The sequence below is a fragment of the Barbus barbus genome (genome assembly GCF_936440315.1).
Source record: "Barbus barbus genome assembly, chromosome: 31".
Taxonomy (NCBI): Eukaryota; Metazoa; Chordata; class Actinopteri; order Cypriniformes; family Cyprinidae; genus Barbus; species Barbus barbus.
Window position 1 is genome coordinate 27,857,852 of NC_136759.1, and position 26,562 is coordinate 27,884,413.

General features: G+C 37.2%; 1 protein-coding gene across 4 annotated transcripts; it reads left to right on the plus strand.

Moving 5' to 3' along the window:
- Positions 1-364: 364 nt before the first annotated feature.
- On the plus strand, positions 365-26,507 carry LOC306850980 (proprotein convertase subtilisin/kexin type 7-like). Of its 4 annotated transcripts, none has more exons than XM_079386967.1 (16): positions 365-495; positions 3,107-3,554; positions 4,583-4,717; positions 5,017-5,182; positions 6,260-6,350; positions 7,271-7,325; positions 8,619-8,757; positions 9,866-9,966; positions 11,351-11,518; positions 15,755-15,865; positions 15,949-16,051; positions 22,098-22,254; positions 22,340-22,434; positions 24,367-24,460; positions 24,914-25,031; positions 25,759-26,507. In XM_079386967.1, exons 2-16 carry the CDS (start codon positions 3,153-3,155, stop codon positions 25,981-25,983), a joined length of 2,160 nt encoding a protein of 719 aa, XP_079243093.1. In that variant the 5' UTR covers positions 365-495; positions 3,107-3,152; the 3' UTR covers positions 25,984-26,507. The 4 variants fall into 4 exon arrangements, with proteins under 4 accessions (XP_079243093.1, XP_079243092.1, XP_079243094.1 ...); XM_079386966.1 differs by having other exon boundaries at positions 374-495; positions 3,171-3,554; XM_079386968.1 differs by having other exon boundaries at positions 383-495; positions 3,089-3,554.
- Positions 26,508-26,562: the final 55 nt, after the last annotated feature.

Below are 26,562 nucleotides of genomic sequence, written 5' to 3' on the forward strand. Positions count from 1 at the left end.
TACATCCGCAAGATGTTTTCTTTTCCCTACAGATCTTAAATAAATATGCAGAAAATGTCTTTACGGTGATTTAGAATATATGTAAATCTGTTTTTTCTAAGACATCTATCAGATGGTTTTACACACAATCAAGCCGTAGGCTGCAATCTGAGTAATAATGTATTATATTTGGTTTTTGGTTTTTATTCAAAAATATATTAAATTATGGTATTTTTGAAAGGTTTATGGAGCCAGAAAATGATAAAATGATTTGAATTTGAATGGTGTAAATCTGAATTATAGTTTGGCAAATAAAGAGCCGAATGGGATTCGAAAGAGTCGGTTCCTTTTGTTGAGCTGAGCCAAATGATCCGGATCCCTAAAAAGAGCCACCGGATGTGACGAAGATGACGATCGCGGAAGTTTGGGTTCCCTGGTTGTCAGTGATGTCGATAGCGAATAATGACAGAAATAAAACAAACTAACGATAGCGAAATATATGATCGTTACCAGAAGGTAAGATGACGCTTTATGATTTATTTCTGTCCTCTCAGTTTGAGGTTTCACTTTGTTCAGTGCTGAGCTCAGGTGTACGTATGTAATTAATACTTTATTATTGTTTCACTATTGTGTATTTAGTATATTAATTAGTTAACACTGGGTTTAGACAACTACCTGATGATTGTATGGTATTATAATGAAAAGAGCGCGTGTTTCGACATCTTCCGGGTAATATTTGTTCAGTTTGCACTGTTTACACCTAAAACTTGAATTAAAGCAGACAAGTAAGCTATACTACAGAGTACCAGTACAGGCATACACAGACATTTACTCGCAGATAGATGCGAAAATACACAGAAGGAACAGAGCTTGTCGTGTTTTGTTTGTCTGCTGATTAGTTATTGTCAGGTCTAGGCCTGTCAGCTGGTTCTGCTTTAGTCTGGACTGGTTTAGTCTGATCTGGACTGGTTCTGCTTTAGTCTGGTCTGCTTTAGTCTGGACTGGTTTAGTCTGCTCAGGACTGGTTCTGCTTTAGTCTGGACTGGTTTAGTCTGGTCTGGACCGGTTCTACTTTAGTCTGGTCAGGACTGCTTTAGTCTGGTTAGGACTGGTTTAGTCTGGTCAGGACCGGTTCTACTTTAGTCTGGACTGGTTTAGTCTGGTCAGGACTGCTTTAGTCTGGTTAGGACTGGTTTAGTCTGGTCAGGACCGGTTCTACTTTAGTCTGGACTGGTTTAGTCTGGTCAGGACCGGTTCTGCTTTAGTCTGGACTGGTTTAGTCTGGTCAGGACCGGTTCTGCTTTAGTCTGGACTGGTTTAGTCTGGTCAGGACCGGTCCTGCTTTAGTCTGGACTGGTTTAGTCTGGTCAGGACTGCTTTAGTCTGGTTAGGACTGGTTTAGTCTGGTCAGGACCGGTTCTGCTTTAGTCTGGACTGGTTTAGTCTGGTCAGGACCGGTTCTGCTTTAGTCTGGACTGGTTTAGTCTGGTCAGGACCGGTTCTGCTTTAGTCTGTACTGGTTTAGTCTGGTCAGGACTGGTTCTGCTTTAGTCTGGACTGGTTTAGTCTGGTCTGGACTGGTTCTGCTTTAGTCTGGTCTGCTTTAGTCTGATTAGGACTGGTTTAGTCTGGTCTGGACTGGTTCTGCTTTAGTCTGGTCTGCTTTAGTCTGATTAGGACTGGTTTAGTCTGATCTGGACTGGTTCTGCTTTAGTCTGGTCTGCTTTAGTCTGATTAGGACTCGTTTAGTCTGATCTGGACTGGTTCTGCTTTAGTCTGGTCTGCTTTAGTCTGGTCAGGACTGGTTCTGCTTTAGTCTGGACTGGTTTAGTCTGGTCAGGACTGGTTCTGCTTTAGTCTGGACTGGTTTAGTCTGATCTGGACTGGTTCTGCTTTAGTCTGGTCTGCTTTAGTCTGATTAGGACTGGTTTAGTCTGGTCTGGACTGGTTCTGCTTTAGTCTGGTCTGCTTTAGTCTGATTAGGACTGGTTTAGTCTGATCTGGACTGGTTCTGCTTTAGTCTGGTCTGCTTTAGTCTGATTAGGACTCGTTTAGTCTGATCTGGACTGGTTCTGCTTTAGTCTGGTCTGCTTTAGTCTGGACTGGTTTAGTCTGGTCAGGACTGGTTCTGCTTTAGTCTGGACTGGTTTAGTCTGGTCAGGACTGGTTCTGCTTTAGTCTGGACTGGTTTAGTCTGATCTGGACTGGTTCTACTTTAGTCTGGACTGGTTTAGTCTGGTCAGGACCGGTTCTACTTTAGTCTGGACTGGTTTAGTCTGGTCAGGACTGGTTCTGCTTTAGTCTGGTTAGGACTGGTTTAGTCTGATCTGGACTGGTTCTACTTTAGTCTGGACTGGTTTAGTCTGGTCAGGACTGGTTCTGCTTTAGTCTGGTTAGGACTGGTTTAGTCTGATCTGGACTGGTTCTACTTTAGTCTGGACTGGTTTAGTCTGGTCAGGACTGGTTCTGCTTTAGTCTGGTTAGGACTGGTTTAGTCTGATCTGGACTGGTTCTACTTTAGTCTGGACTGGTTTAGTCTGGTCAGGACTGAACAAGCTTTACTGAAGTGAACTGTTTGCCCTTTTCTTCCATCTGGTTTCGTGGTTGTTTGTGAAGCCGGCAAAAGTTTAGATCCATCCATAAATAAATAAAAGAAGCAGCTAATCAAGGTCTTAAATATATATATATTTAATGTTGTGTTTCATGCAATTCTTCATCCATGTAATTATATACAGTGGAGGCCAAAATTATTAGAACACTAGTATTTTGTTCACCTGCTAAAGAATGGTTATTTGGATCTTTTGCTGTAGTGTGTCAGCAAACATTCATTTTGGTATTAATAGTAATAATCCAGTGAGATGTTTGAGATCTGATCTGATCATCATCAGTCTGTCTGGAATGACATGAAGAAACAGAACAAACTGAGACTAAATCCAGAAGAACTGTGTCTCTGCTTCAAGAAACAATTAATACCAAAATGAATGTTTCCTACTGACACACTACAGCAAAAGATCCAAATAACCATTCTTTAGCAGGTGAAAAAATACTAGTGTTCTAATAATTTTGGCCTCCACTGTAGATATTTATGTAAGTGCGTTAAGACTGGCAGTGGTGTGTTTCCCTGCAGCTGATCTGATGTGGAGAGAGCGTTCTGCTGATTTCTCCTGGCTGACATGGCATCCTCCTCCCAGATGTGTCTCAGCGTCTATCATCTGCTGCTCCTCACAGTTTCACCGCTGCTCAGCCACTCCTCTCCAGCGCCCTCGTCCTGCGGGCCGGGCCGGTCCTGGGCGGTGCGTCTGGATGCGGTGAGAGCGGGGCGGTCTCTGGAGCGGCTGGCCCAGAGCGTGGCAGAGGAGGTGGGCCTGGAGAATCACGGGCAGATCGGGCAGCTGGAGGCACATTATCTGCTCTGCCAGCCACTGGAAAACACCGCAGACGTGGACTCGCGTTCAACAGAGTCAGCTCTGGATCGAAACCCTCATGTGCTGTGGCACTCACAGGAACACATCCTCAGACGGTCCAAGAGGAGCGTGACCTTCAATGACCCCAAATATCCCAGTCAGTGGCACTTGGTGAGTATTGTGTTGCATAAGCTGGTAAATAGATTTCCTTGATGTGGAAAATTCGGACAGAATCACAGACTTGTAGATTTTGGATGAAATAAATGAATAGTAGGATTCTATACACTCGAATGCAAAGGGGCAGAAACTTTCCAAAAGAGTTTCCAGAAATTTACTGAATTTTCCACTCTTTGCAACCCTGTATGAACATCCAAAAGACCCAAAATTGGGTTCAGGTGCAGGACAAAAAAAAGATTCAAATTATACACAGTAAATAATGTCCACACGCTGAAAATTATAGCTCCAAAAACATTTACTTTTACCAAAAAATAAAAATAAAATAAATAAATAAAATAAAATTGTGCAATGTTTCAACCAGTTAGGCCTTCATCAGGCACTATACTCTTTATGACTGAGATGCAACTTTTTATAGGCACAGGTGATAATATTTAAAAACACACATATGACAGATAATTAGAAACATGAACAGTGATCAAAATCTGTATAAAAATAATGATACATTTAGTCATTTAGAAGACGCATTTATCCAAAGCAACAATGGAAGCTATCAAAATCAACAAAAGAGCAATGATATGCTAGTGCTGTAACAAGCCTCAGTTAGCTTAACACAGAACACGTAGCAAGGTTTTTTAAAAATTATATAATAAATAAAAAGAAAACACAGAATAGAACAAGCTAGTGTAAGAGACCTTTTTTGCTTTTAATTTTATAATGAATAAAAAGAAAAGAAATAGAATACAAAAAGAATAGAGAAGCTAGTTAGTTTTTTAAAAATAAATAATAATAATAATAATAAAGAATTATTTAATTTTCATTTGTTTGATTTACATTTTAAAAGATTACAAATTTTAACAATTTAATTGTTTTATGCCTTCATTTGATTACCACTGTTTTTGATAATAAATTGAAAATAAATTTTTAATTTAAATTGGGGAAAAAATAAAAATGATTTGTCTTGAGGTGCTAAGTAAAAATGCATCACAGTTGGCTCGAGGCTTCTAACATCTTCACCTTTACAGCACAACGATATGAAGCATGGGATGGATGTCAACGTGACCGGTGTCTGGGAGCGAAACATCACCGGCGTCGGGATCACGGTGGTCGTGGTGGATGATGGCGTTCAGCACACACTGGCAGATATTCAGCCCAACTATGTAAGCCAATCTGACTTCCAGCAATCGTACAGGTTCAATACACCCTACGCTAGCATCTGAATTATGTCGCTTCTATTCCTCAATGCAGATTCACAGGTGCAATAAACATGAAAATACACACTGTTTCAAGCACAATCTGTCACCACAGTGCACAGTTCAAAAAGTCACATTTTAAATCAATTTAAATGCAGTTGTTACTTGTACAAACAAAGGGCTTTCTGTAGTTGTTGTTGATAGTGCATAACATGCATTGAACCTTTAACCGGTGGAGGTTTATCACGTGATTGGTGTTTTTCTAGAGTCCTGAGGGTAGTTATGATCTGAACTCGAACGACCCTGACCCCATGCCTCATCCTGACGCCCACAGCAATAACCATCACGGCACGCGCTGTGCTGGAGAGATCGCCGCCGTCTCAAACAACAGCTTCTGCGCTGTAGGAGTCGCATACAGAGCCAAAGTGGCGGGTAGGTGAAGTCCGTATGTGGAGAGAACGTCAACCCGCGTGGTTTATTTCACAACATCTAGTTTTCCGATGGATTACATTCATCAAATACAGCGGGTGAAATATATAGAAATATATTTACTGAGAAAAATAGTGACGTGTTCAATACTTATTTCACCCGCTGTAAGTAAACATTTTTAAAAACTGAATCTTTACATTATGAAAACTGATACAAACAAATAGCTTCTCTCAAAAGCAAAACCAGAAAAATTCCTTCTTTTAATTAACTCCAGCAATTCCAAATGAACCATGAATAAATAAACAGCAGGCATTATACTTAATTATTAGAGAGAAACCATGATGAATAAATGAACCATTTGTTGTTCAGCCCTAATTAATCCCATTCTAAATTAATCATCTTTGAGGTGAATTGCTTTCTTTTTGTTAAATCACTTTTGTTTTCCTCATTTGTCTGCTAAAGGCAAAAATGTTATGTAAATATTGTCATCAATTACACTTGCATTGTAGAGGGATATAGTTAAAAGAATAATTGATATATTGCTGAATTCAGCCAATAATAGATATGCTCTAAAATGCATAATACGTGAACATCCATTGTAGCCAAGTAAATTCAAAATGTTAAATGCAATAAGTAATATTATGTAATGCATGTATATGTAATAATGCATGTTTGTCAAATAAAAATATTGAATCACTTTTAAGTGTATCACATTATTTTATTTATGTAGCTGTACTTTGTAATCTAAAAGTTGACTTGCATGTGTTTTTACGAAGACGTTTTACTAAGATTTTTTTTTTTCGAGTGGCATTATGTGAATTAATTGTTGGGTTTGAGTTTTGAATCAGTTTTAGAAACAATTATTTTTAAACACCCTTTTGCTAGTAAACTTTAAATGGCTATTGAAACATCTGTCTTAGCGCTCTCATACTTGCAAAAAATATTGTTGAAATTGTGAAACTAGTGCAATGATCAGATTAAAATCATTCATAGTGTTGGTTCATTTTAAAATGACCTTTACATCATTGGTAATATTGTCTGCATTGTCCATTATTTGTTTGCTTGTGCGTCTCCTCGTAGGCATCAGAGTTTTGGACGGACCCCTCACAGACAGCATGGAGGCTGTTGCTTTTAATAAGCATTACCAAGTTAATGATGTCTACAGCTGCAGGTACTTTTTGTGCAAGCTCAATTAAGAATTTGTGATATACACTGAACAAAATTATAAATGCAACACTTATGTTTTTGCCCCCATTTTCCATGAGCTGAACTCAAAGATGTACACAAAAGGCCTATTTCTCTCAAATATTGTTCACAAATCTGTCTAAATCTGTGTTAGTGAGCACTTCTCCTTTTATTGTGGCCAGCCTAAGGCACACCTGTGCAATAATCATGCTGTCTAATCAGCATCTTGATATGCCACACTTGTGAGGTGGATGGATTATCTCGGCAAAGGAGAAGTGCTCACTAACACAGATTTAGACAGATTTGTGAACAATATTTGAGAGAAATAGGCCTTTTGTGTACATAGAAAAAGTCTTAGATCTATGAGTTCAGCTCATAGAAAATTGGGACAAAAACAAAAGTGTTGCGTTTATAATTTTGTTCAGTGTAATAGATATTTTAACACACATTTATCACACAGATGTTTAATTTGTGCAACAACTAGCATTGTTTGCTCAGTACTGTAATTCCTATTGTGGCATTCATAAAGATTATTTTCAATTGATTACAGTTTTAGTAGGCAGATTAAAACTAAGGGTAGTAAAACAAGGTTCCATTATTAACATTAGTTAACGATGTTAGTTAACATAAACGGTCAATATTTCTTCAGGATTTCTTCATTTTAATATTAATTTCAGCATAACACTTTTTTTTAAATTAAAAGCTGTATTTGTTAACATGAATGGACAGAGAAGAACTGTACTTTAATCAGCATTAAATATTGCTGAAACTATTTATTGTTTATTGTTAGTTTGTGTCAGATAATACATGAACTGCTTGTTTATAATCCATTAACTAATATTAACTTGTCCAACTTGTAATTTTAGAATTGACTGAAATGTATGACGTGTATATTTTGTCCTGTAGTTGGGGTCCAGATGACGATGGCCGCACAATTGATGGACCGCATCCGTTAGGCAAGGTTAGGTTGTCTGAAGCTTCTCATTTACATTTCTTCAGAGTAATGCATCCAAAAGACATGCATCCTTCAACAGATGACTGGTTGCACCTCAGCAATGTATTTAGTTCTCAAGACAAAGTGCTGGTTCTTCGGCCATAGCTTGAACACGCCAATAAGACACTTACATAAAATCAAAGAGGTATATTTAAAACAATATGCGCTTTCTGCCATTACAAATATTTTGTTCATGCAGCTTTCCTTCTCTTGTAAATTTTAATTTCACTTTCAAATTAGCAGGAATTCGCCGTCAATTCAATTCAAGCAACAACAAAATACAACATCAAACTCCTAGAACTTTTATTAACAAAACAAATACAAATACACCACGCAATATGCCTAATATAAAATAATAAATTACTACACAGTTTAAATAGTATACAAGCCTGACAATCAGCAAAAACTGCAACCAAATAAATAAGAAACAAACTTTTATTAGCAAAATGAGTAAAAAAGCTTGGAGGTACGGCATACAATTTGATGTAAAATAAAATACACAAAGTTTAAATAAAGTAGAAAGCAGCAAACACTGTGGAACCAAATAAATAAGAAACAAATGTTTATAAAAAAACTTGCAAAATCACCATAAAGGGCAAAAGTCAACAGGCTTTTCAAAATCCAAAATATTGCCAAACAGGTGCTTTTGCATTTAATTTCTTCTGCCATCGTCTTGTCTTTCTCACCTCGCTCTTCTTGTCAGTCAGCTCGACTCACTCTCCTCACTTGATAAATTAAATCGGACTCCTGCCGCTGTTCTGTGATGTAAACTAAACCGCTTCTCCGCAAGTCGGAACATGCAGGATTCATATTTAAACTCTCTTTTTGCATTTTAATATTCACAGACACTAGTCTATATCGCGATTCGAATTAAGTGACAGACCTACTTTTGATTTATTCATCCAAAAAGTGGCATTCCGCCCTATAGAGTAAATTACGTTTTTATGAATGGACTCTGTGATCTCCGTGTTTTTGCGGAAACCATATGACCCTAGAAATGTAAGCATACTTCAGAACATTTCGGTTTGCCCTGTGTTGTGTTTTAAAGAGTTGCAGGGGTGACGTGTCACAGGGTCTCTCTCTCTCTCTCTCTCTCTCTCTCTCTCGTATGCGCCCCCAAATGCATTCTCAAGTACCGAAATTTGGTACCGATTGATTTAATGTGAATCGGTACACTGTAGTACCGACGCAATTCGGTCGGTACCCTTAAAAGTACCGAGTTCGCTGCCCAACCCTAATGAGTGCGTTGTTCGTCCACAGGCGGCGCTGCAGCATGGAGTCATCGCAGGCAGGAGAGGTTTCGGCAGCATCTTCGTTGTCGCCAGTGGTAATGGAGGACAGTATGAAGACAACTGCAACTACGACGGCTATGCTAACTCCATCTACACCATCACCATTGGTAATGATATGAGTGTCAAAACCTTGTCTGATCAAAGCCATCAGGAGCATGTCTGATTCAGATTTCAGCCCAGAATTAAAAAAAAATATTTGTATTAATATCTGTTTTTATATTTGTTTTATAGCATTAAAGTGATAGTTCACTCGAAAATGAAAATATGCTGTTAATTTACTCACTCTCAGGCCATCCAAGATGGAGGTGTCTTTTTGTTCTTTCGTAAAACAGGAAAGAAGATTTTTAGCTGAAACCGTGCTCCTTGGTGATTCATACAACGCAGGCTAATAGCTACCGTCACTTTGAGGGTCAAAAAAACATATAGGCAACACAAAATGAATACTTCCATGGCTCCTGATGATATATTGAGGCCTGGTGAAAAAACTGAACATTATTCATTACCTGTAATCCAGAGCCTCAGGCAAATGGTACGGAGTGATGTCCGGTTCGCGAACGAATCTTTCTTTTGAACTGGCTCTTTTGGGTGAACTAGCTGAACCAGTTCACCAGATTGGACTGAACATTTGAATGGAAGGGCCAAATGAAAGTTTTATGGTTTCTCATGGTTCATATAAAAAGGTGAGTCGATGAAGACTATTTCAATCACTTTATATGCTTTAGTCATGTAAAACATCCATGTTTCACATCATTATTGGGTGCTTAAATAAGATAACTGCGTATGTGTTTTGTCGTTGCATGATTACATAAACAAATTGATTCATCATTATTTGAATCAGTTGAAACAAACTGTCCGAAATAACCAGTTTGCAGAAAAGAATAGTTTTATACTGTTGTAAATAATGGTCAGTTTCTTGCACAGACGGATTGTTTTGCTTCATAAGACTTCAGTATATCATCAGGTGCCTCGTGTTTTAATTTTGTGTTCCTCGATATGCTTTTTATGACTATCGACATAATGGCAGCCACTGACTTGCATTCTATGAATCATCAAGGAGCATAGTTTCAGCTAAAGATCGTCTTTACTGTTCTACTTTAGAAGAAGTCACCTACATTTCAGACGGACTGAGGATGAGTAAATCTCTGCATGTGGGTGAACTTTCCCTTTAAGAAAACGAAGGCTCTTTTTAAGACAGTGACTGATGTGTGATTGCAGGCGCGGTTGATGAGAATGGCAAAAAGCCGTTTTATGCAGAAGAGTGTGCGTCTATGCTGGCCGTCACGTTCAGCAGTGGCAGCAGACAGCTGCGCAGTATAGTGAGTATCAGTAGCCTGTTAAAGTCTGCTTCATTATAACACTAGAAGTAGATATTATGTGAAAGATAATGTGAAGTCAAAGAAACCTTTTTGCCTAAAGTTAAAAACAGTTCCAGTGTTTCAGGCCAATGTAGCCGTTTAAAACCTAGTTCAGACCAGGGGTGTGCGATAATGACAAAAAATGATATCTTTATTTTCTACGATTTTATTGATAGCAATAATTTGACGATATTTTGCTGAATGTGTTATTCTGCTGATATTTTAAGGACTGACGTGGACAGCTGACTCAAAGTTTGTGATATTCGGTGGTGGGCAGTTCACACTGATAGAAATTAATCTTTTCCAATATGTTTAAATTGATTTTTATATTTTATGGCCATCTTTACCTTTTTATAAAGCCATTTTTTTCTGAAAGTGTGCATTATCTTTTGAGTCAGATTCTTATATTTAATCAGTGAATTATAATAAGACATTTGGGCTGTTACCAAACAAAATGAAATTCGTAGGAAACACAGAAGCTGCTTCTGAAGGGGCATTTAGATGTATTTACACACTGTTTAATGCAGGACATTAATGCATTTAACCTGCAGTTACAAATGCAGAAATCATGTTTTTATATATATTAAACATAAAACGTTTAATATTGATATTGAAATGATTTGAATAATAAAAAGACATTTCGAATGCAAAATTAAAACTGCCAGTAGGTGGCAGCAAGTCAGTGTTATTAAGTGAGTCATTGCGATTGAACTGAATCATTTAAACGGTTGAATCATTCAGGAACGAAACACAGTCATGTTGCTCAGAGACACAAAACTGTGCTGTGGCTGTGTTTGGAATTATTTTTGCTGTCGAAATAAGAGCAAAAACAGGCAATATGGTGTCTAAAACGTAAGTCTCTTAACTTATCGAACTGTTGTAAAAAAAAATCAATATCACATTTGTAATCATGGTAATTTTTGGAGAAAAAACGGCATTCTTTGTGTGAAATTTATTAACTATATGATATGATATAAATACATGCCTTTTCTGTCCCCATATCTTGAATTTGTGATCATTCTAAATGCATTTTATTAGACTGAATCATGCAGTGAAAGAACGCACTTCTCTAGTCTAGACTTCTCATAATGTATGCGTGCACTCTCTAGATGTGTTCTGAATGGTTTATGCAATTATACTCAATAATGTCAAAGCACACATCGTTAAAAAAACTATTACGATATTATTGCAGACGATATATATCACACACCCCTAGTTCAGACAGCTGTAGTTAAAGACTGTAACTAAACCAAGACGGTTTTAAGAGTTTAAGAGAAGTCCTGCATGCATCACCAGAGAAAGTTTTCGCCGGAGGATCTAATGTCTTGTGATGTATCTGTGTCAGGTGACGTCTGACTGGTCGCTGCAGAGCGGCACCGGCTGTACAGATGGACACACAGGCACTTCTGCGGCTGCTCCTCTGGCTGCAGGGATGGTGGCGCTCATGCTGCAGGTGCGGCCCTGTCTGAGCTGGCGGGACGTCCAGCACATCATCACCTACACAGCAACACAGGTAACACATCGCTCATCCTTTACTGTGATGAATTCACTTTTAATAAACTGTCCATGTGTAATATTGTAGGGCTGCATGAGAAATCGCAATTAGGCAAACGCTGCTATAGTCATGTGCATCTTGTCAGTGAAACACGGTTCTGTGATCAGTAGTAAATCTCCAATCTGAGTTTTATAATTATTATAATTTTCATTATAATAATGCACTGCTAATCAACATAGCCTTTATTACTGCTTAAAATACTATGAAACATGTTGCGTGCCTTATTCTGTGTAAGAAGCCACATCATCTCACAGAAGGATTTATTTCAAACACTCGGCTGATGTTATGAAGTGAGTCTGGAGTAAAAAATGTTATTAAATGTGGTATTTTCAAGTGTTTTCATATGGAGCAACATTTACTACACAGTAGGGCTGTCTAAAAAACATTTGAATTTCGAATATTCGTCGAATTTAAAATAAAAATCCACATTCGAATGCAAAAACATTGCTTTTGAATTTTAGGTGTGCGTCAGGCAGCGTTGTCAGTGGCACACAAGATGTAGGTGTCGTTGTATTTTAATGTTTTTCCCTATCTGATCCAGCTGAAGCCACTGGATGCGGCGCTGCTACGTTGTTCATTCAAAATATTGCGGAAAAAGAGAACATCAATGCAGAGAAGATATTGTTTATGTCAGAACTGTTCACACAGAACTCATATTTATCACAATTTCTAGAGGGACATCTATCAGCACTCGTGTCTCGAACAAGAGAGCCGCATGTTTAGAAAGCATGTAAAATTGATGTAAGTTCAATGTCTAAATGAGACTTTATGGCGGTTTTCCCTCATCCCGCTGCATCTCATGTGTTTAAATGAAGAAAATACTACTGGTGATTGGTTTTCGATCCTTTGTATTAAACTATACATACATACATGATGCTGTTTTGTTTAAGCAACTTTAATTATATATGGTTTATAAACATTATTTGAAACATTATGCACTTTTTTCAAAGATAGTGGTGTTATTTTATTGCTTTAATAAACGTGCATTAGTAATATTTTGCTCGATGCGCCCTCTTGTGGCCTCAGCAGAGAAGCCAAAAGCGTTTTTTCCCCCTAACTGCCTTTTAAATTTGAATATAATTCGAATATTGATCATATTTAAGTACAAAATTCTAATTTAGTTTTTCAGCCATTTTGACAGCCCTAATACACAGAGCAATAGTTCACTGAAAGGCTACGCAAAAACTTTCATTATCGCAGCGGGATTTCATAAAATTGATGTATAATATTGATGACATCGCCTGTTATTTTTTTGCGTAGCTTGTCAGTGAACTACGGCTCTGTGGAGTAAATGCTGCTCCATCTGAAAGCATGTGATAGAGATTTACTACTAATCACAGAACCAGCTTTACTGATAAGATGCACATGACAATCGCATGCGATTTATCGTGCAGCCCTATAATATTGCAACTTCAACAGTGCTTACTAACATGCTAAAAATTCTAATGATCATGTAATTTATTCAATGAATGCATGACTTCTTAGCAGTTTTCCCGAGAGGTCGACTGACGTATCGGTTTTGCCGATATATCGGCATCTATTGTTGATTGCCGGAGCTATTGGCTATGGGCAAAAATCCAATCCGATAGTTTTTCCGGGTTTCGTCTGGAGCGGCTGAGAAGGGTCTGCTGTCATTATACAGCACGAGAGCGGCCTCTAGAGGCGGAGTCACTGACAGCACGTGCTGTTTGTTTAGACTCGTGATATTGCACGCTGCACAGAGCGGGACACTTCAGATGCGGATTTAAAACATCAACAACGAAGCGGTGTGCATACAGTATACTCTAGTGCATGTTTTCATATCATTACTTAGTAATTCATTTGTTGAGTAGATGCTGCATTAGTGGAGGAAGGACAGCAGTATGTTTATCAAGGCTGAGAGGACACACATTAGCAGCAACTCAAGCGGTTAAAACAATGTGACCAAAACACGCAAGACCGACCCAAATGTTTAATGTCACGATTGTTACCATCTATTTGCATTAGTTTATATCCAGCTGGTCATATTAATGCATTTGTTAGCAAGTGAAGTTGCATATTTAGTGCCGTGAGAAAGCGAACTATGTTCATTTAGCCGAGTAAAAAATAATAATAATAAAAAAAAAAAAAAAAAATATATATATATATATATATATATATATATATATATATATATATATAAATATAAATATATATATATATATATATAAATAAAAAAAATAATAATAAAAAATAAAGATAATAATCGCAATCACACCTGTCAGTTAATCACAATGTAATGTTATGTGTAAACATAAGTACATTTTTGCATTGACAGTATTTGAAATATTTAAGTGTCACCCCCCCCATTTTTGAACATAGACGTTATAATTATATTATTATATTGTAAATATTGTTATAATTCATGAACTCTTTGGAATACAGACCTCAGGTTGGACTTTTTTTGTTTGTTTTTTAAGAAGACAATCTGCAGATTACTGCAGAAGTGGAATCATTTCAAAATATTAAAGTATCAAAGTTATCGAAGTTTACATTTACTGTAAAGTAAATGCACTGTACCAGTATTTTGTATTTTATATAAAATAAATATTTTACAACATATTTTTGAATCCAAAATTGCTATAAAATTGAAGCCTTTTGTCTAAATAAGTTATGTTCTAAATTTGAAGTTGATATAAAAAAAAATGAGGATTTTTATTTACGGTGTTATAGCACAAACAACCACCGGGTGCCAACCAAACCCCATTGAATTTTTTTTGTAAGCATTTTTTCTGTCTCAAATGTCGAAATTTCTCTGTTAGTATTACTTCTATCAAAAAATGATCAATTTTGAGACCCAGACCTTTCGAACGATATGTATTTTTGTCAAGATTATAACATTTTTTGATTCTAAGGGCCTGTTTGCACTTGGTCATTTCATGCGTTTTCTCTGATCGGATATCTGTCTGATTTGTTAAAACGTTTCCATTTACAGGCCACATAAATGTGTCGTCGCAAAACGGATATAAATCCAATCTTCAATTCCCGCGCAAATACCGCGCAGTTCACATCATCGAAATCAAAAGATAAGCGCTGCATTTTATTAAGTATCAGCTCATTTCAAGATCAAAGACCGTAATAGGAGAGCACTCGGCATCAGCACTGGAAAAATAAGTTTCACTTTCTACTTTTAAGATGATTGTGTGTTGAGCGTCTGCGTCTTCCTTTCAGTTTCATTCGTGGCAGTTTGCGTGTCGATTTGTTCAAGAGATACTCAGCTGCTCGTGCACAGTGATGCTTGTTGCATTAGTACAGTCATATCTGATTATAACATGCCATATAGCCTATAACACGCTCTCACACGTTTATTATTTTAACATTTTGGGAGGAGTAACATTTTTATTTGTGGCTTCAACAACCAGATGCATTTACACTTGTCCAGTTTTGTCTCCCCTCCTGAAGTGGTTTGAGCGATCAGATTATATCCGTCTCGAATGCGTTTCGGAGGGCATTTACACCTGGTCTTTTCAGGATCAGCTAGCTATCCGATCAGACAAACGCATGAAGTGACCAGGTGTAAACAGCCTCTAAAAGACCGTAATACATTTTGTAATATGACACTTGACTCCACCCACTGAGGGGAGGAGACTCCTAAAAGATTTTAAAGTACCATTTCCATGATAAGACAATGTCTGATTTAAAAATGGTTTTCACAGGATGAATTCTGAGATTTAAAATTTTGAAAGGATATACTGTATATAATTTATGATGATTACTAAAATATGTGCTAGAGAAAAAAGAGCACCATTGGGCCTACCGGTGGGCCAGTGACACTTAAAGAGGTTAATGGCATCTTTTTACTAAGAACTATGTAATAATAATAAAGGCCAGTATCACCAATGCTCATGATATTGATGCCTCTGTTATTTATTTATTTTTTCTCGGGGTAGAATGAGTAATTATGACTAACCATTGTTTTTATTTAGCATTATTTAGCAATTGCAAAACATTTCAAAAATTATTATAAATAATATATCATTTTTATTTAAAATGACGGCTTTTAACGTGACATTAAAATGTGTCTTATTCTGTTTAAGCAAAGTTCTCGAGCAATTATTGAAGATGTGAGCAGTAAGAGCATTGTTGTTGTTGTTGTTTGCGCTACTGATGTTATTTGTAGTGTTAAGGTTTTAATAATGCTAGTAGTTTAATGCTGAGGTGTCTTTATGTCTTTAGCATGACACTGATGTTCAGGCTGACTGGGGAATCAATGGAGCTGGTTTCCACCACAGTCACAAGTACGGCTTTGGCTTGCTAAACGCCTGGAGGCTCGTGAACGCTGCCAAGGTAGATCTATCACAGCAGTGCTGCTTTCAGAGAAACACAGGCTTCATAAAGCAGCTCAGAGTCTATATCTATATGTCTGGCAGGTCTGGGAGTCCGTCCCCTTTTTGGTGTCCTACCAGAGCCCAGTCTTGAAGGCCAATGAGGACATCCCAGCCTTTCCCAAAACTCTCACTCACACCTGGAATGGTAAGAGATTTATATGGAGTATAATACTGAAAATAAAGTGTTGGTAACTGTTTAAGGACCAATTCTCACTAGTAACTAGTTGCTTATTAGCATGCATATTACTAACATATTGGCTGTTTATTAGTACTTATAAAGCACATATTAATGCCTTATTCTGCATGAGCAGATTCTAGATCCCTTAATCCACCCCACACCTAAACTGAACAACTACCTACTGACTATTAATAAGCAGCAAATTAGGAGTTTATTGGGGGAAAACACTTAGTGAGAATTGGTTCCCAGACTAAAGTGTGACCAAATGATTTACTGTTTTCTAATCTAATATGTATTTCCGAACAAACCATAAAAAAGCTGTTATGACAGCTGTGTGCTCTGTTAATGGATCTGTGCCACACACAGCAGTCGCCTGCCCTTTTTTGGAAATGTTTGTCTGTGTTTATGTGTTCAAGTATACAGTGAAAGTGAAATGTTGCTTCCCTTCTCCATCGAGATCACATCTTTCTCACTGTTTTCTTTGTCTCTGTCTTCAGTCAGAACTGGTGCATTTCTTGCTCTCTTTGACAGTGTTCTCTCTCAGAAGAACGGTTTGTCTGAGTTTAAGCAGCAGTTGGTCATGGAAAATATGTGTCCACTAATACATATTTAGAAGTGAGGTTTGCAATTGACCATCATAAAACAGAGCAACATGTGCACAGCTGATCAAGCAGACCTGGGGCCTGTTCATAAAACAAGTTTACCAAATAGGCCAGGTTTATTTCAGTTAGTCTAATGTATTGTCAAAATAAGTCAGACTAACTGAAATAAGCCTGGCTTATTTGGTAAACTTGTTTTATGAAACAGGCCCCTGCAGTCAAATTGATTCGCTTATGTTTCTGTGCAAACTTAAGGCTTTTCCTATAGTTTTATTCACTATTGAAATGACTAATTAGATGTTCACCAGCACTATTTATGTAATGTGGCAAAGTTGGAACACATTTACATTCACAGATGGTATTAAATCATACATTTAGAAAATAATACATATTTGTTTTTTGTTTTTTGTCCTTACAATTTAAATGTATGGGAAAATTCTAATTAAGGCTTGTAGAATGTTATCCAGAAATATATATTTTTGGAATATTCGTCATATTTCCAGGCGAATAATTTTGATGAGCATTCACATAGTCAATTACATCTTAAGTGAACGTAAACAGTAAGGAGAACGTGTATCAGTACATTGCATCCAGTTTTAAAGGGATCGTAGTCTAATTAAGTTGCTATTGTCTGTGGCACTGATGTTAATCAAGCAACAAAAGACAGACAGAAAATCACTCCCTGGTCTTGACTGAATCACTTTAGTAGCCCTAATAAAGATTAATTTAAATATATTTATAGAAATAAATATGTCTGCTTGAAAGAATGAAGAATATTGTAAACAAGTTGCTATATAGAATGCATAATTATCCTATATAACCATTGATATTTCATTGAAAAGAAGACCATGTTCTTGTTCTTTAGGAGAAGTGGTTTTATTTAATTTGAACATAAAGGCATGTTGTGTGTCACCGCAGTTAAATCGGTGTCTATCATGATAAAACCTAATGAGTTTATTATATTATATTATTATATTAATAGAATATTATTAAAATATAATAATATATAATGAGTTTGGAAATGTTAGAGAAATGCTTAATAAATGTACTGTAGCTAAACCCATTAGATTTTAGCCGACTAAATTTAGTTTACTAAAATGTTATGATATTTAGTCGACTAAAACTAGACTAAAACTAAAAACAATTCAAATGACTCAAATATGACTAAAACTAAATGGTATTTTAGTCAAAAGACTATGACTAAAACTACATCAAAATTTGCTGAAGATATTTTGTAAATTTCTTACCGTAAATATATAAAAACTTCATTTTTGATTAGTAATATGCATTGCTAAGAACTTCATTTGAACAACTTTAAAGGAGATTTTCTCAATATTTAGATTTTTTTGCTCCCTCAGATTCCAGATTTTCTAATAGTTGTATCTCAGACAAATATTGTCCTATCCTAACAAACCATACATCAATGGAAAGATTATTTATTCAGCTCTCAGATGATGTACAAATCTCAATTTCGAAAAACTGACCTTTGTCACTGGTTTTGTGTTCCAGGGCCACACATTGATTATTCAGCTGACGCAGTATCTTTCCAAAAGAAAATTAAGTAGACAAAAACTCCATTAAACAGTTTTCAACGTTGTGCAAATCACATGATCTCGGACCTCTATACAATGAGTGCCATTATAACGACTGAAAGTCTGTTTCTCACAGCCTCATTTTCATCCGTGTTAAAGTCAATATGGCATCAAAACCGATCAAGTTCTTTTGTATATTGGGGGAAAAATAGTTTTAATAGTGTAACAGAAATGAAATGTCCCCTCTGGAAGTATTCAGTTGCATTCATAAGTAGGTTTATATGCAATCACTTGCTTTCAGAAGTAATATCGGCATGAAACAGAAGCTGTGATCGTCTCTTCTTCCCTCTTGTGACTTGATATCTAAGAGAAACAGCTTTGTGAATGGGACAGCTGTAGGATGGGGCTTGGTCCAGGGTGAATTGATTGGATCGTTGTCATTTGTTCTTCGCTATTGCGTAATCAGAGAAGTGATGTCTTTGTCAGTCGATGACTTTAAGGGGTTGTGTGCAGTGTTTGTATCTGACACATAATGAAGCTTGAGTATTTTTTATTGTTTATACCTTTCTGTAATTGTTTACCACGATGAACCGATCACTCTTTCACTTTCAGAGAAGCTTATTTCCCTATATGGTTAGAGAGCTTGAGCTTGTATTAGCAAACCTTTCTGAGGAAATGCCATGTAGTGTAGCCTAATGTAAGAATTCAGAAAGGGCTCGGAAACTGCTCTCTTCTCTTTCAGCAGTCCTTAAGTCACGCTCTTACTGCAGTTGTGTTATTTTAAAGCATTATTGTGAGTGTAGCAGCCGCGTAACTGTCAGCAGGAACGTATCAAGCTCACATATTGACATTGTTGCCACAGCTCTATATAGAAATCAAAGTGATTTCTGAGTTACTAAACTTTTAATAATGGCCATGAAGTATAAAATGGTTAAACTTGATCATTGAAATCTCATTGACATAAGAAAACACTGCAAGAAACCTTTTTGTTTTTTTGTGTAACACTTTAGTATAGGGACCAATTCTCACTATTAACTAGTTGCTTATTAACATGCCTATTATTAACATATTGACTGTTTATTAGTACTTATAAAGCACATATTCTGCATGACCATATTCTGCGTGATCCTACCCAATACCTAAACTTAACAATTACCTTACTATTAACAAGCAGCAAATTATGAGTTAATGGTTTGTTAATAGTGAGAATTGGACCTTAAGGTGAAGTATGACCATTTTTTTTTATTTTTATCTATTTTGGAAATGTACTCTATCCTGAACTATTAAATCAACATGTACAGTCATGGCCAAAAATATCGGCACCCTTGGTAAATACGATCAAAGAAGGCTGTGAAAATTAATCTGCATTGTTAATCCTTTTTATCTTTTATTTAAAAATTCACAAAAATCTAATCTTTCATTGGATGATAAGAATTTAAAATGGGGGGAAATATCTTTATAAAATAAATGTTTTTTCTAAAATACACGTTGGACACAATTATCGGCACCCCTAGAAAATATCTCTGAAGTATATTCCCATTCATATTGACAATTTTGAGCACTCCAGGGTGATTATGAACATAAAATTATCCAGCCATGGCTTCCTGTTTCACAGAAATATAAATAGGAGGGAAAATAAAGCCCAAATTCCCTTAATCATCCATCACAATGAGAAAAAACAAAGAATATATTTCTGATGTGAAGCAAAAGATCATTGAGCTTCACAAATTAGCGAAGTGGCTTTAAGAAAACAGCTAGAGCAGTGAAAATCCCCATTTCCACCATCAGGGCAATAATTAAGAATTTCCAATCAACAGAAAAAGTTATGAATCTGCCTGGAAGAGGACGTGTGTCTATATCGTCCTAATGCACGGTGAGGAGGAGAGTTTGAGTGGATAAAGACTCTCCGAGCACCACAGCTGGAGAATTGCAGAAAATAGTTGAGTCTCGGGGTCAGAAAACCTTTAAAAAAAAATGTCAAACAGCCCCTACATCACCACATGTTGTTTGGGAGGGTTTCAAGAAAAATTCTCCTAGCTCATCCAAAAACAAACTCCAGCATATTCAGTTATCAGACACGACTGGAACTTCAAATGGGACTGACTTCTATGGTCAGATGAAATTAAATTTTTTTGTTTTTTAGCAGCAAACACTCAAGATGGGTTTGGTGAACAAAGGGATATAAAGTACCCCATGTGTACAATGAGATATACTGCTGTATTTGTGATGTTGTGGGCCTATATTTCTGCTGGAGGTCCTGGACATCTTGTTCAGACACATGGCATCATGGATTCTATCAAATACCAACAGATAAAAAATCAATAAGTGACTGACTCTGTTAGAAATCTTATAATGGGCCATGTTTGGATCTTCCAACCGGACAATAATCCAAACACAAACCTCAAAAACAACACAAAAATGGGTCACTGAGCACAAAACCAAGCTTCTGCTGGCCATTCCAGTCCTCTGACCTGAACCCTGTAGAAAATGAGTGAGGTGAACTGAAGAGAAGAAGCCGTGAATCTGAAGGATCTGGAGAGATTCTGGATGAAGGAATGGTCTCTGATCTCTTGTCAGGTGTTCTCTAACCTCATCAGGCATTATAGGAGAACATTTAGAGCTTTTAAACTGGCAAATGGAGGTTTCAAAAAGTATTGAACAAAAGGGTGCCGTAAATTGTGGCCAATGTGTATTAGAGAAAAACATTTATTTCATAATGATCCCCCCCCCCATTTTAAATTCTTATTATCCAATGAAAGGTTAGAGTTTTGTGAATTTTTTAAATGAAAGATCAAACGGATTAACATTGCAGATTAATTTTCACAGCCGCTTTTGATCATATTTACCAAGGGTGCCGATATTTTTGCCCATGACTGTAGTCTTTTATAGAGCCTGACCGATATGGGTTTTGGGGGGGGGGGGGGCGATACCGGTGTTACGGATTAAAAATAAAAAGTCTGATACCGATATATCGGCCGATATTCTTGATGTGTATTTTCTAGATTCCATTTTAATGGTAGAATAAAATTGTAATGATCAAAAATAATGTTTAATTAATTTAATTCATAAAAGCAACCATAGCACAAAAAAAATAAAAAATTCTGTGAAATGCACCCCCACACACACAAATTCTTTGTTGTGTGTTTTCTGGTAATCAAATGAATATGCAGAACATGAGGATTCATTTTTAAAAACTTTTTTGCAGTTTAATATGCAGACACTAGTTTATATCGCAATTTGATTTAAGTGTACTGACCTGTTTTTTATTTATTCATCAAAAATGATAAATTCCGCGTTATACAGTAAATTCTGTTTTTATGACTGGATTCCACGATTCCGCCCGCGTTTTCTGCATCACAGAAATCCTAGGGCCCTACTAATGTAGCAAACGAGTGTGATAAGCTCATTGTGAGAGTGAAAGATGGGGACATTGTTTATTTATTTCATAAGATTGAGTCTCTCCAACTAGGTGACAATATAGCGTTAAATCACCATTCAACAGACTCAAGCCACTTCTTTATAGTCTTTTGTAAAGAAGCACAAATGAATTGGACTGAATTGCTCACTCTATTTAACATTTGTCTACCTTGGTGCAAGTTTCATGTTTGACTAAAACCTGATTGTTTAAGCAGTTTAATGCTAGACTTTTGCATGTAGATCAACTAGTATTCAGATGTAAATGTGGACCGCAGTGCCATGTGTGAATGCAGCATGTGAATACAAATGTAGATTTGTTTCTGCTCTCTTTGTAATTGCTTCAGATCAGTGGTGAAATGAAAATCAGTTCAGACTTTGCTGTTGCATGTTTAAATTGAGTTTGCTTTATGCAAAATAAAGCTAAAAGAATATTAACCGTTCTCTTTCATTTGAATTGGTTCATAGTCTCTCTGTCTGATCTGAGGCAGTCGGGCCTGCAGACGCTGGAGCACGTGTCTGTTACTGTGACTATGGCTCATCCGCGGCGCGGGAACGTGGAGATCCGGCTCATCTGTCCCAGTGGAATGAGCTCTCTGATCGGGGCCCGGAGATCGCTGGATGTGTGAGTGTCCCCACACTTATTCACTCCACACACATGCCTTCTGAACCTGAGAGGGCTTTTAACGCCTGTTTTGTTGTTTGAGTAGAGATACGACTGGATTCACAGACTGGACGTTTTCCACTGTGCGATGCTGGGGAGAAAGAGCCGAGGGACAGTACAGTCTAGAGATCACCGATCATAGTAAGACAACAGTCTACACATCAACTCGTTTTGAAATGCATTTATTTTTTTTGTGCAAGACTTCACTTCATTAGCCATTACCCTTAGCATTAGGGCTGTCAAAATGGCTGAAAAACTAAATATTTTTTTTTTTACTTAAATACTATTAATCTTCAAATTATATTCAAATTTAAAAGGCATAATTTCGAGATGGTCCTCACTGCAGAACACAAGATCCAGGGGGCGAGGTTGGATCCAAGATCCAACTCCTCCCACATTACATATACCCAAACCTACCTGTCTCCACCCCCTGATCCCTAAACACACCCATCTCCACCCCTAAACCTAGCCGTCTCCACCCCCTAGATGTGGATCCAGCCCCGCCCCCTGGATCTTTGTTCTGCAGTGAGGGGCTACTGATAATTTCAGTTAGGGGGAAAAAAAGCTTTTGGTTTCTCTCCTGAGGCCACAAGAGGGCGCATCGTGCAAAATATTACTAATGCACGCTTATTAAATAAAATAACAGCGCTATCTTTGAAAAAAGTGCGTAATGTTTAAAATAATGTTTATAAACCATATATAATTAAGTTGCTGAAACAGTTAGAAACAAAACAGCATCATGTATGTATAGTTTAATACAACGGACCGAAAACCAATCACAAAGAGTGCTTTCTTCTTTTAAAAACACGAGATGCAGTGGGATGGGAAAAAGTGTTTTTTTAAAAGCTGAACTTACATGAATTTGACATGCTTTCTAAACATGTCTCTCTTGTTTGAGACGCGAGTGCAATGCTGATAGACGTCCCTCTAGAGAATGCTATAAATATGAGTAAACTGCTTGGTTTCAGTTTTGTAAACTGCATCTTCTCTGCATTGATGTTCTATTTTACTGCAGTATTCTGAATGAACAACGCAGCAGCGCCGCATCCAGTGGCTTCAGCTATGAAAAACATTCAAATGAAACGACACCTACATCGTCATCACATCTCGTGCACCTCTGATAACGCTGCCTGACGCACTCCTAAAATTAGAATGAAACGTTTTTGCATTCAAATTTGGATTTTTATTTTAAATTCGACGAATATTCGAAAAGAAATTTGACAGGCCTACTTAGCATCAAGAGAGCATCTTCAAAATACAGTAAAGGCTGGTAGTGCCACAAGAACATGCATAATCCCAAGTCATTTACTAGCAGCTATTGGACTATTCTTGCAAAAAAAAAGACAAGATATAGCTGGGAAGAACACAGTTTTTGTTTTTTTAGATCTGTCATGTAAGCATTATAGTTTGAATGTAACAGAATGTAACAATATTCCCTTTGAAACCACATCTAGCCTAATGGGCCGTTCACACAGAATGTGTTCCATTTCCGTTCCACTGCACTACTTTCCCATTGTTTTTCTACATAAATGCATGCTAGATGGATGTGTTTTGAGCATTGCGCTCGTTGTCTTGTGTCATTTGCAGCATCTTGTGCATGATACAGCAGTCTAAAAACTCTTGAGTTAAAATAAGTTCAACTTTAATAAAACACGTCTCAAGGCCTTGCATTTTTCCCCATTCTACTGCTCATGTCTTGTGTTTTTCATTGGGAAAACAGTCTGTGTGAATGGCCCCTAATGCAGTTTGGCTAAAATGATCATTAATGAATTATTAGAAAAGTGTGTATTATGAATGTCAGTGTGCTGTATAGCTTATTGTGATCATGCACAGCTGTTGACCCCTTGAGTACTTTGGAATGAGCAAAGGACAGATGCTATTTGATGTTTAATGCATCACCGGCTTTAACTCCATGTCGTGTGGCATTGTTTGCAGGTTTGTGCTAAGTCTGCAAGTTCATTTCTCTTCCGTAGCACTGCCGTTCAGTGAAAATAGCACAGATGCTGGTATGGCAATAAAAACAAAGAAACGAACTGCGAACAATAACACGTCTTCTGTGTTTCTGTCTCTCAGAAGAGTCGACTCTGTCCTTGGGCGTCCTGAAGCACTGGAAACTCACTCTGTACGGCTCGTCTCTGTCTCATCAGCAGGTGAAAGAGAGGTGGAGGTGAGCCATAGAGGACCGATATGCCTTGCGTTTACTTGAGGATATTTTAGATGTTGAAGAAATAAATGCTCTGACTGGTCTGTTAAATATATTCTTGAGCTTTAGCGGAATAATCGGTAACACTTCATTTTAGGGTTCAATTCTCATTATTAACTAGTTGCTTATTAGCATGCATATTACTAGGAGGTTGACTGTTTATTCGTACTTAAGGCACATATTAATGCCTTATTCTGCATGACCATATTTTGGAACCTTAATCCACCCCATACCTAAACTGAACAACTACCTATTAATAAGCTGCAAATTAGGAGTTTATTGAGGTAACAGTTGTAGTTAGTAGTGAATGTGTTCCTCATACTAAAGTGTTTCCATATGATCCGTCAGTCCTGCCACTGAATCTGTTTGCCAGTTGAGTTTTAATATATGTGCGTGTGTGTTTGTTTGAATTGTCAGGGTTGTTGAAGACGCCATGGGTGGACAGTATCTGAACAGCAGTTTTGCTCTTCCCTGTCCTCCTGGTATCGATGTTCCTCCTGAAATCATGAGCCCGTTCACCTCGAGCAGCCTTAAGGTGCGTCTTCCTGAAAACACTGTCACGTGTGGACCTACTGCACGGCTTACACCCAACCTGATGCAGTTCATTTTGCACATACACTACCAGTCAAAAGTTTTTGAACAGTAAGATTTTAATGTTTTTTAAAGAAGTCTCTTCTGCGCACCAAGCCTGCATTTATTTGATCCAAAATACAAAAACAATAATATTGTGAAATATTTTTACTATTTAAAATAACTGCATTCTATTTAAATACATTTTAAAATGTAATTTATTCCTGTGATTTCAAAGCTTAATTTTTAGCATCATTACTTCAGTCACACGATCCTTCAGAAATTATTCTAATATTCTGATTTGCTGCTCAAAAAACATGCTGAAAACAGCTGAGTAGATTTTTTTCAGGTTTCTTTGATGCATAGAACGGCATTTATCTGAAATGGAAATCTTTTGTGATATTATAAATGTCTTTATCATCACTTTTGACCAATTTAAAGCATCCTTGCTTTAAGGATAAGTGTTAATTTCTATAACCCCCCCCCCCCAAAAAAAAATTAGACTGACTCCAAGCTTTTCAATGGTGTAATGTTACAAAAGCTAATCTTTCTATTCATCAGAGTCCTAAAAAATTGTACTTAACTGTTTTAAACATGGATAAAATAATAATAAATGTTTCTTGAAGAGCAAACTGTTGAGTGAAGCGAGTGCCCAGTGAATGATGGTGAAGGTGATGTTTTGTGGTCTGCAGTCTCTCCTGCTGCTGGGCTGCTTGGCTCTCTTCTGGTCGCTCTATTACACTCTGGAGGTGACCCTCACTCACTGGAACTGGCGCGGGTGCAGTATGAGCTGGACGGGATGCCACAGAGGCTTTCAGGCTGGATCCACGCGCCTAGTGGACAGTCAGGTGGTGGAAATCCAGCCCGAGATGGACAATGAGTCTAAAGTCCCGCTCATTGCTGCTGATGACACGTAGCACTCAGGAAAAACGGGCTTCTTTGTCTCCAATTCTTTTTTTGAAAGTTCAGGTTGCGCTTCGGTTTTGTTTGAGTATGTGAGCAAATGCTCTATTTTGAGTTGCCTTATTAGTTTTCTTTGATTTATTTGCTGATGTGTTCATGAGAGTGTTACCTGATAAGCGTGCCTGATTTTGAGGGCAGTATTTGAAACACTCAGTGCATATATTGATTGGATGATTGAGAGAACGTGTGATGTGATTGGCAGAGTGAATGATATTTTATGGAGTTTAATATAATGACTTTTTTCTTGATCGTGATGCATTGAATGTGTCACTATTAGGTCTTTTCTGAGTATAAATACCTCTGACACTTGAATCTTGAATGACAGAAAGAGATTGTTTAAACTGGAGGTCTGCTTACCTGCAGACGTTTCACTGATACTAGCCTGTTTTTATTTTATTTTATTTTTTTACACTGAAGTGTGGTATTCTTGTGAATAAGAACTCAGATGTGGTTTGAATAAAAACAAAAAGGGAATCTGCTTTACTATCTCTGTGATCTCTGCATGGCTTACAGTATTATGTGATTTTTAGACA